This window comes from Heloderma suspectum, chromosome 1, assembly GCF_057233095.1.
Source record: "Heloderma suspectum isolate Gila_16-S chromosome 1, 16-S_ref, whole genome shotgun sequence".
Taxonomy (NCBI): domain Eukaryota; kingdom Metazoa; phylum Chordata; class Lepidosauria; order Squamata; family Helodermatidae; genus Heloderma; species Heloderma suspectum.
Window position 1 is genome coordinate 95,549,822 of NC_139458.1, and position 9,750 is coordinate 95,559,571.

At 41.5% G+C, this 9,750-nt stretch overlaps 1 protein-coding gene across 2 annotated transcripts in view; it reads left to right on the forward strand.

The window, feature by feature from the left end:
* Window positions 1-9,453, forward strand: part of LOC146357598 (actin, alpha skeletal muscle B-like) — a 33,594-nt gene extending 24,141 nt beyond the window's left edge. For both annotated transcript variants that reach the window (XM_084851648.1, XM_084851655.1), the window contains exons 7-9: window positions 4,511-4,702; window positions 5,953-6,134; window positions 9,189-9,453. In XM_084851648.1, coding sequence (XP_084707774.1) covers window positions 4,511-4,702; window positions 5,953-6,134; window positions 9,189-9,332 — 518 coding nt within the window. In that variant the 3' untranslated portion in view covers window positions 9,333-9,453. The remainder of the gene's footprint in view (window positions 1-4,510; window positions 4,703-5,952; window positions 6,135-9,188) is intronic.
* The last annotated feature ends 297 nt before the right edge of the window (window positions 9,454-9,750 follow it).

The window sequence follows — 9,750 nt, forward strand, 5'->3', positions numbered from 1 at the left end:
CTTGTTCTGCACTCCATATGAAACAAATAAGCATCATGTCAAACTTCATGTGAAATTTTCTGCAAAATGTTCCTATTGATCTGTACCAACATGATGTTATTAAAAACCTGTTAAATTAACATCCAGGCAACATTATGTGCTTTAATTTAGCAAAAGTTCCTTATGAACTTAAGGATTACAACTGTTTTTTTAATTAAACATGCACAAACACTCTCTTTATTTTTTTTCAGATAGACGTCAATTTAAAATCAGGCAACAAAATAAAAATCTAAAACCTAGAAGGAAAACACATTTAATGATAACCAGCCAAAATAGCCTCTTTCCCCACCCCAGCCTTCCCGTAAACATCTCTTAGCCCAAAGGTTGTGAACCTCTTTCATCCCGATGGCTGAATTCAATTTTGAATAAGCTCTCAGCGGCCACATTCCAGCAGTGGGTGGGGCCAAAGGCAAAAGGGGTGGGGCCAGAACCACCCAAAATACCAGCATAGTTGAGCTTAAAGCTCTTACTGGCAGTAACTGAGCCTCAAGAGAGAGATTTCAACCATTGAGAATAGGGAGAAAACTGCACAAAAGCCAGGAAACCACCAAACAATTAGCAGTCAGGTGAAAAGGAGTGGGGCCAGAAAAAGGGGTGTGGCCATCTGGGGAATTCTGAGGGATTTGGCCCGCAGGAGGGACGGATTTGGCCTGAGGTTCCACACCCATCTTAGCCCATGATAGCCCCAGGCTGTGGGAGGATTTATTTATTTATTTATTAAATTCATATCCCACCTTTCTTCCATCATGGAACTCAAGGTGGCTACATGTGGTTCCCAGGTGGTTCCTACATGTGGTTCCCCGCCAAGTACTGACCAGACCCAAAACTGTTTAGCTTCAGCAAGGTGGCTGCCTCCTGTGCCTTCAGACTATGTCCTGGGATCAAGCTTTATCAAGAATAAAGCTTGATGAGCCATTGGGTTTCAGCACACAGGCTTTTGCTAAGGTACATGTTTACACTGCATAGCTGCAAATATGCCACTCATTGTAGCTGTCATTGCAAAGTCAAATCCAGCTATTAAATTCCTGAGAACTCCAATTTCATTTTTTTAAAGCAAGTTGCTAACCTTGAAGTTTGCAGAGAAGATGTTTCAAAAGGGGAGAAATGGTTTCTGTCGATGGTGCTGTAATTACAGGATGTTTAAATACATGGAGAGAGAAACAGCAGGGACCACCTCAGAGCTTCCTGTCCTTTCTCCCATGGCTCCCACTCATTAGAAGCATCTCCCATCACTGGTTAATCTGAGTCTATCAAACATGCCACAGAATAGAAATACAACCTAAGAACCCAATACTATGCTCACAAACGATTGATCTAGTGACACACAAAGCTGTACTCTTATCAACTCACTTGAATACAATATCCATATACAAGATTACAATAAAATATAAATAAAGCCTTTCAATTTACTTTTAATGAAATATTAACTTGATTGATTGATTGATATTTTACCCCCTTTTTTTATCAAGTTTCAAAGCAGCTACCAAGTATTGAAAGTAAAATTAGCAAATCTAACTGTCTCAAGTGTAATTTCAAAATTAAAAATCAACATGATGGTTTCAGACTGATTTGCTAATATTACTTTAGAAACTGTCAGGGATTTGGGGATAAAATAATTCCATTTACTTCATAGGCTTTATTTATCTTTTATTGCATGTTTGTTTAGAGATATTGTGTTAAAGTGGGTTCATTAGAATAAATCTATGTGTATTGTCTGATTTTGTCACACATGTTTTGCATATCCTGATAGAATAAGGGAGCAATCCTACCGGGATAGGCGGCTGCCTCCAAACCGGTGACCGCCTTTCCAATGCAGGGCAGGAGAAGTGTGGAGGGGATCATCCCCTCTGCACTTCAGCCGCCCCTGCATTTGTGGCCAGACAGCCGATTTTAGCTGTCTAGCTACGGTAAGGCAGAGCAGGGGAAGTGGCTGCCGGATGACACGTTGGATGTGTCATACTGACATTTCCACTTTCCCTGCCCTGGAACGCTGCCAGGAACACTCCATTTTCACCGCTCTGCGCTCCTATTCCAAGCATAGAGCACGGGGCCATTCCAAGCTGCCTGCGAAGCAGTGCAGGACAGGAGGAAGGTCGGGTCTCAGGGAACCAGCCTCAAAGCATGGGTTCCAAGGTCAGTTCCTGGAAACCGACGTATTCTATGGCCATCTAGCCTCTGACTAGCAGCCATAGGATTGCTCCCTAAGGCTATAATCCTATAACCACATATGTGGAAGCAAGTCCCATTGAATTTAGTGGGCTTACTTCTGAGTAGACATGTATAGAATTGCATTGTAATTGAGTTCAGTGGGAATTACTCCCAGGTAATTGCGTATAGGATTGCAGATTGAGATGCTCTGACATGAGGCCAATATAATATATTATTTATTTTGTTAGGACCCTTTTGCTAGCCACAAGGCCAGCCCTCCCATGAAGCAGGGTGAGGTGCCTGCATCAGGCAACAGAGTGGGAGGAGTGGTGAATTGTGGTGCTCCCTCTGACCCTGCCAGGAGGGCCCACCGCTGCTGCTCTGGCAGGTACTCTGGAGAGACCTGCCAGCTGCTCTCCCACCGTGGCATTTGGTGTAGTGAGAGAGTGGCCAGGAGGGCTCTCTGGAGAAACTGCCTCCCCTGCTTCCCTCATCGTGTGCTCTCCTCACTTATTTTTGCTGTCGCCACGTCAATTCTCTATAGACCCAATGCAGCAGGGGCAGAAGTAAGAGGAAGAGAGGGTGCTACGTGGTGGCAGCAGGAAGGGGCACAATGCAATGGTGACAGGAAATGGTGGTACTGGCATGTGTTAGGACTGGCTAACCAGGAGCTTGCTATGTATCTCCATTAGGGATGCTGGAGAAATTCAAGATGGACTAAAATGAGCTCAAATTTCTAAGCATCTGACCTGTGGAATCCGCTGCAGAGCGACCCCCTCGGGCCCCGCGGAGTCCGTAGACTTTTGAATGATTTTTTTTTTTACTTTCCCAAAATGTACGCATATAAATTCGTAAAAAAATATGTAAGTTTCTGCTGAGGAAATGTTGAATGGAATGGGGAACAATACACTAAATGTTACATACTGAGGTAAATTATGTAAATACGTAAATACTTACGTAATTATTTGCATATTTTTCCATGTGTCAAAAAAAAATATTTGCATCCATCTGTGGGCAGATGATGGAACAAAAGGCACCTGACAATCTGCAAAACACAGACGGAGCGGATTTTACAGAGTCCATACATCCCTAATCTACATAGTTTTACTTCTCATTCCTGGGTAAACAGCTATATATGTAAAAATCCATATTTGGACAATACCTTCATTAGGCCAACTAAGGCTGCAATCCTATACACACTTACCTGGGAGAAAAGTCTCATGAACTCAATGGGACTTCCTTCTGAGAGAGAGAGAGAGAAGCGCTATGAAAGATCACCAAATAATGTGCAAGCAGCAGTGTACACAGAACTCTTCATCAGGCAAGATGATGATCAAAGCAAAAGGGGGTGGTGAGGCTGATGTTCAAGCCATGGAGTCTGCATCTAGTTACAGGTTTAAGATGGAACGTGGGAGGAAACTGAAGACGTTAAAATTAGTCTCTTATCAGGTGCAGTGATGGTTTTGGGTTGCACCAAGGACTCTCCCAAGGACTGCTGGAATGGAGAAGCAAACACTCAGTGATTGATCTCCCATTTCTGAAAATATAAAACTCAGCTGTTACTCAGAACCATCTCCATCCTTAGGCAAAACACACAGGTTCCTTGGTAGGTAGAAAACAAAAGTATAGAAAAACTAGACGATTTTTGTATTAACAAAGCTGGAGATAATATTAGATGATGTACTAAGTAAAAAACAACAACAAGCCAATAGATGCCAAATCAAATAGCTTTACCTAGTAGCTGGAGGGGATGTACTCTTAGAGCTATATTCTCAGATTCAGGTGATATAAAATCCTTTTCCTCCAGTGTGAGATCCCATTGTTGAACAGCTAAATTTGGTATTCTCCAAGTCACACAGAAAGCAAAGGTAGCCATAAGAAAAATGTCAAAACCTGTATTTGGGCAATACTTTTATTAGGCCAACTAAAGGTCACAAACCAGTGCACATTTTTTTAGTTCTCTGGAACTCTTCATCAACCAAGATACAGCATACATTTGGTTAAAGTAGAGCTCAGTAGCACAAAGTATGCATTCAAACTAATATATACTCCTTTAGATATTATAATATTTACCTCATATATGAAAAAAGCTTGATAGTGATGGAAAGTTTAGGGTGCTTTGTGCAATTCTCTTCAACAAAAAACCTAGGCATTTTCCTGTGCTGCCTATAGGCAGGGGATTGCAAGAGAGGATGATTTTTCACCCTGATCAGAGCTCCGGAAAGTCATGGTTCTAATGAAGCAAGCACAGTACATACAAGTAATAAATAAATCAAAAGCCATCCACACAGTCTTCTAACCCCTCACTTGTTGATGTTTGCAGCGGAGCGTGAGATTGTGCGAGATATAAAGGAAAAGCTCTGCTACGTGGCTCTAGACTTTGAGAATGAAATGGCTACTGCTGCATCCTCCTCTTCTCTGGAGAAGAGCTATGAACTCCCTGATGGCCAAGTCATTACTATTGGCAATGAACGGTTTCGATGCCCTGAAACTCTCTTTCAGCCATCGTTCATAGGTGGGTCTGACCTTGTTTCCCTATGCTAGTATGGCTGAACTAAACTGGGTTAAACAAGTTCCTGTACTGTTATGCATTATTTTTAAATATGCTAAGAATATTTTGAAATAAGTCATGAATACTCTCTTAAGAACGTAGATGTTTACTGTCATGATAGCTACATGTATGTTTTGCTTTGTGGTCGACAAAAGTGAAAGGGTTCTGAACGAAGATTTAAAAAAATTCCGTTGCATCTGATTGGACAGTAGGGAGTGTCATGTTCCTCCGTCTTCTTCCTTCGCAATCAACACACTCCAGGAAACAAAGCTTCAGGCTATCACTACTTTATTGGTCAAGGACTAGCTTCATTGTTGTTGTTCAGTCGTTCAGTCGTGTCCGACTCTTCGTGACCCCATGGACCATAGCACGCCAGGCCTTCCTATCCTGCGCTCTCTCCCGGAGTGTGCTCAAGTTCATATTCATTGCATCGGTGATGCTATCTAGCCATCTCATCCTCTGTCGTCCCCTTCTCCTTTTGCCTTCAGTCTTTCCCAGCATAAGGGTCTTTTCCAGAGAGTTTTCTCTTCGCATTAGGTGGCCAAAATATTCTAGGAAACTCTCAGACTGCAATGAACCAGCTAATCCACACATCTACGAATATCAATAGAGGATACAAAGTGGAAGTTAGGCAAGCTGCCCGCAGTCTGGGCAGGAACTTCAGGGCCAGTCTAGCTTCTCAGTGATGTCCCTCCCTTAGGGTGGCTCCCTCCTACATTGGCTATCACGAGTGGCCAACTTGGTAGAATGTCTTAGTTCTGCCCCTAACTTTTCCCACTTCACTCTGCGACAGACTCTCGCATCCTTCAAGTCATGCCCTTGCCCCCTCTCCTCAACTTGCATTCTCATGGGGGAGGAATGGGGGAGCTGTTCAGCCTGTGCCATCTGTGTGAGAAGGTCCTGGGAAGAAAGTCTCTGTATCTGGGCTCACTGGGGAGGGTGCCTCCACCTGTTCTGGGTGTTCCCATTCTGAATCTGAGCTGTCAGACATCTCTACATGCTCGGATTCATTCCTGACAGGGAGAAGGTCTGGGGTTAATGGGCACAGCCTTGCTCCCCTCCATGATGTGCTAACTGCATCAGGGGATAATGCCTGAATAGGGCTGTGGTTGATAAATGAAGCTTCGGTTGTTCTCATAAAGTGAATCACTGTGAAAGTGGCTTGCTAAGAAATCCTTGATCAATTAATCCATGTAATTTTCATTTCTTTCTAGGGATGGAGTCTGCTGGTGTCCATGAAACTACCTATAACAGCATAATGAAATGTGATATTGACATCCGTAAAGATCTTTATGCTAATAATGTTCTTTCTGGAGGAACCACCATGTACCCTGGTATTGGTGACCGTATGCAGAAGGAAATTACAGCTTTGGCTCCAAGTACTATGAAGATTAAGGTAAATGTTACATCTAATGTTGATCTAAGAGATGGCGAATTAACACCCCATAAAGGAAGAGAATCTACAATACAAGAATGCTATTGCCAGGTTTTATGTGGCTTCTGTTCAAAGCTTCTGAATTGCTCCTGCTTACTTTAATAGGAGTATAGATCTGCCAATGGCTATATTAACCAATGGAATCTCCATGTTCAGATACTAGGGACAAATAGGATATGTCTATCTCTATTGTGACCTGCCTTTGAACTTCCCAAGGATTTCTGGCTGGACACTGTTGAGATAGTAGCCTAGACTAGATGGATGCTTAGCTTATATTAATCTTATATTAATCAGGTTAGATGTGAAGCTGAGTATTCTGAATGCGTTTTGTGTTCTAATGGCTAGAAGTATCAAAAGAAATCACCCATCCACAGATTTGGAGGGTTGGAGATTTGCCACCAAACCATCTTGTCTTGGTTGGAGCAGCAAAGAAGTAGAGAAGTAAGACAGAAGTAAAGACAGAGTTACTTACTTACAAAGAAGTAACTTACTTACAAAGAAGTAAGACAGCCAGAGGAAGGATGAAGGGTGGCATAAAAAGTTACTTTGGGAAAATCCAAGTTAAATTATGTTTTAAAAAACATAATGGAGTAAGAGATCATATGATTCCTTTCATGTGATAGTTATTTTATTTCAAAAGCATTATTTATTTATCCATTTACATCATTTGTATACCACCCAGTTAACAATGTCTTCTGAGCGGTTAGCAATAAAAATTAAAAACCATAAAAGCAATCAAGAAAGAAAGCCCTAAAAACATAAATAGTTGCCAATGTGACTGCACTGGCAGACACTTCCTTTAAGATTTCTAAGGGAGGAAATCGAGCTTTGAATGTAAGGAAGTCACCTTCTTGTGCCATCATTATTGAGGTACTCATTCTTACTACAGCAGGAAGTGGCCCACATGGAAGTAGTATACTTACTAAAATATATATGAGACAATTGTCATAACCAATCAGGATTAAAAGCAAGGAAGAAGCACTGATATGTGTAGGTTAAAGTTGTCCGTGGGTCAGGAATACGTTGTCATATTGTGCACAAAATGGTTTCAGGTTAATAGCTACTTAGTGCTAATTTTAGAATAGCAGGTGTTTATCATTCATTACATTAAATGTTTTTCTGGGGTTGGCAGATGGGTCTCTCCAGCTAACAAAGTGGCACAGAGAGGGTTAATGGATCCTTTAATGTCATATCTCCTTTAATGTTGCCTGTCAGCCTGTTTGTTGACAAAAAGATATTGTATGTTTATGTGAACGCTAATGGTGGTCCCCAAGAATTTATTCAGCCATACAATGATGTCAACAGAGACATGACCATGCTTTGGTCTGCCCATAATCTGCAAACACCAACATGCAGAATCTGACCATTGGAACAGAACTGTCTTTCTGAAAGTGTCAGCTTTTTAGGCATGTCATGGAAACTAATCTGTACACAGAGGTTTTCTAGGGCAATGATGGGTAGCATCCACCTACAGCTCTCTAAGGAAAATGGCACCCTATTTATCTTGCTAGGTATTATTGTGCCCTTTGTGAGGGTTACATGACGAATGTTAGCAGGACTGCTCTTGACAGCTTCATTTCATTCTTAGGAGGTAATTCTCAGAGGGTAGTAATAAGAGATAGTTCATCCTTCCCTGTAGGATCCTGCAAGAGTCCATCCTATTCCCATTCCTATTGAACATGCACATGAAGCCACAAGGCAAGACTATATGCAAGTCTAGCATTGGATGAGGCATCCTCAGTACAGTCAGGACACTTGCAGTGCAGTCCTATGCATATCTACTCAACGGTAAGCCCCATTAAATTCAATGGGACTTACTCACAGGTAAGTGTTCATAGGATTGCAGCATAAGTATGTACTTATTATCATCCTACTCATGTCCCACATCTTTATGCTCAGTCAGTGTTTGAGCATGATTAGAAAACAGGGTAAACTGAAACTGGGCAACACTGAAGTCTTGATAGTCAGCAAGTTCTCTGAGGCATATTGAGACCTGTCACTGATGACATTAACCTCCCCATATCATTCAGCAGGTGCAGAATGCAGTGGTCCATTTCCTAACAGGATCGTGTCACTGGGACAATATACTAGTGCTGGAGCATCTACATTGGCAGTTTTTAATCATTTTTAAGACCTAAATGATCTAACCTATTTAAAGGGTCACCACCTTTGCTATATCCTGTTGCAATCGCTAAGATCAACTGGCAGTGCTCCCCAAGTGATGCCTTCCAAATAACAAATTATAAAAATGTCCCACTGATTGGATATTTCATTCACACACTCTCAGCCCAACCCACCTCACAGGGTTGTTGTTGTGAGGATAAAAGGGAGAGGAGGAGGATCATGTAAGCCGCCTTGGGTTCCTTGCAAGAGGAAAAAAAGGCGGGATATAAATGCAATCAATCAATCAATCAATCAATCAATGTACCAAAGCCCAAGTATGCATTTTTTTCAGAAACATTATAAAACCATTTTATTTGAGCTGGATTTTGTTGGCCAGAGCTGAAATGGTTTGGATAGGAGGATTTCCGTCTTTCTTTCTTTCTTTCTTTCTTTCTTTCCTTCCTTCCTTCCTTCCTTCCTTCCTTCCTTCCTAGTATTTGCCATATAGTGTGTTAGATTCATTTCATATGTATGCCTGATTTTTAATTATTGTTGCCCTCCCTGAGCCTTTAGGATGGAGCAGGTACAAATCTAAATCAATCAACCAGTCAACATTAAATGAATAAATGTAAATATCCAATAATGCAGAGAACCACCATGCAAATATATCATAAAGCAGAAGAACGGAGTTAATTTTATTATTCTACTAACTCATAATTGGCCTGATTAGCATATAACCTTGTAGTTACTATAGACACATAACCATGGATAGTGGACATATTGCATGGCTTGCATTTTCCTAAGTGGAGATAAGCGATGTTAAGTGGATGTCTCTAACATGACTGAAATGAGAGATATGGTCACCTGATCTATGTGTTCCTTTCTTCATTTTACATTTCCTGTTTCTTCCAGATGATTGCACCTCCAGAACGTAAATATTCTGTCTGGATTGGAGGCTCCATCTTGGCTTCTCTGTCAACCTTCCAGCAAATGTGGATCAGCAAAGATGAATATGAAGAAGCTGGTCCCTCCATTGTCCATCGCAAATGCTTTTGAATATAATTAAGATATCCCTGAGAGTAAACCATATGTTGTTTCTCTTCAGAAATTATTTAGGGAGAATGCATACCCCACTGTTTATTCCCAAAAAACATAATAAAATGTTGTGTTGATTGAGTAGATGTTGTCATTTCTGGATGCGTCAGATTTTGCATTTCAGTGGCAGGGACCCTCCAAAATTAATAGCAATGGGAGTGTGAAGTTCAGTAGGTCTTCAAGGACTTCAGACAACTTTTTTGAGAAGACAATGTGTGTTGGAAGCTTCCCAGGGAATTTTGGCTTGAAAACAGGAGGTATGGAAAGCTTACATTCATCCCTCCCCAAATCCCCATGGGGCCGTGCATGCTTACCCAGAGGTTTGTCAATCATATATAGATACATAGCTCTGCTAGGAACAGGAAACTCACAAGGGGAA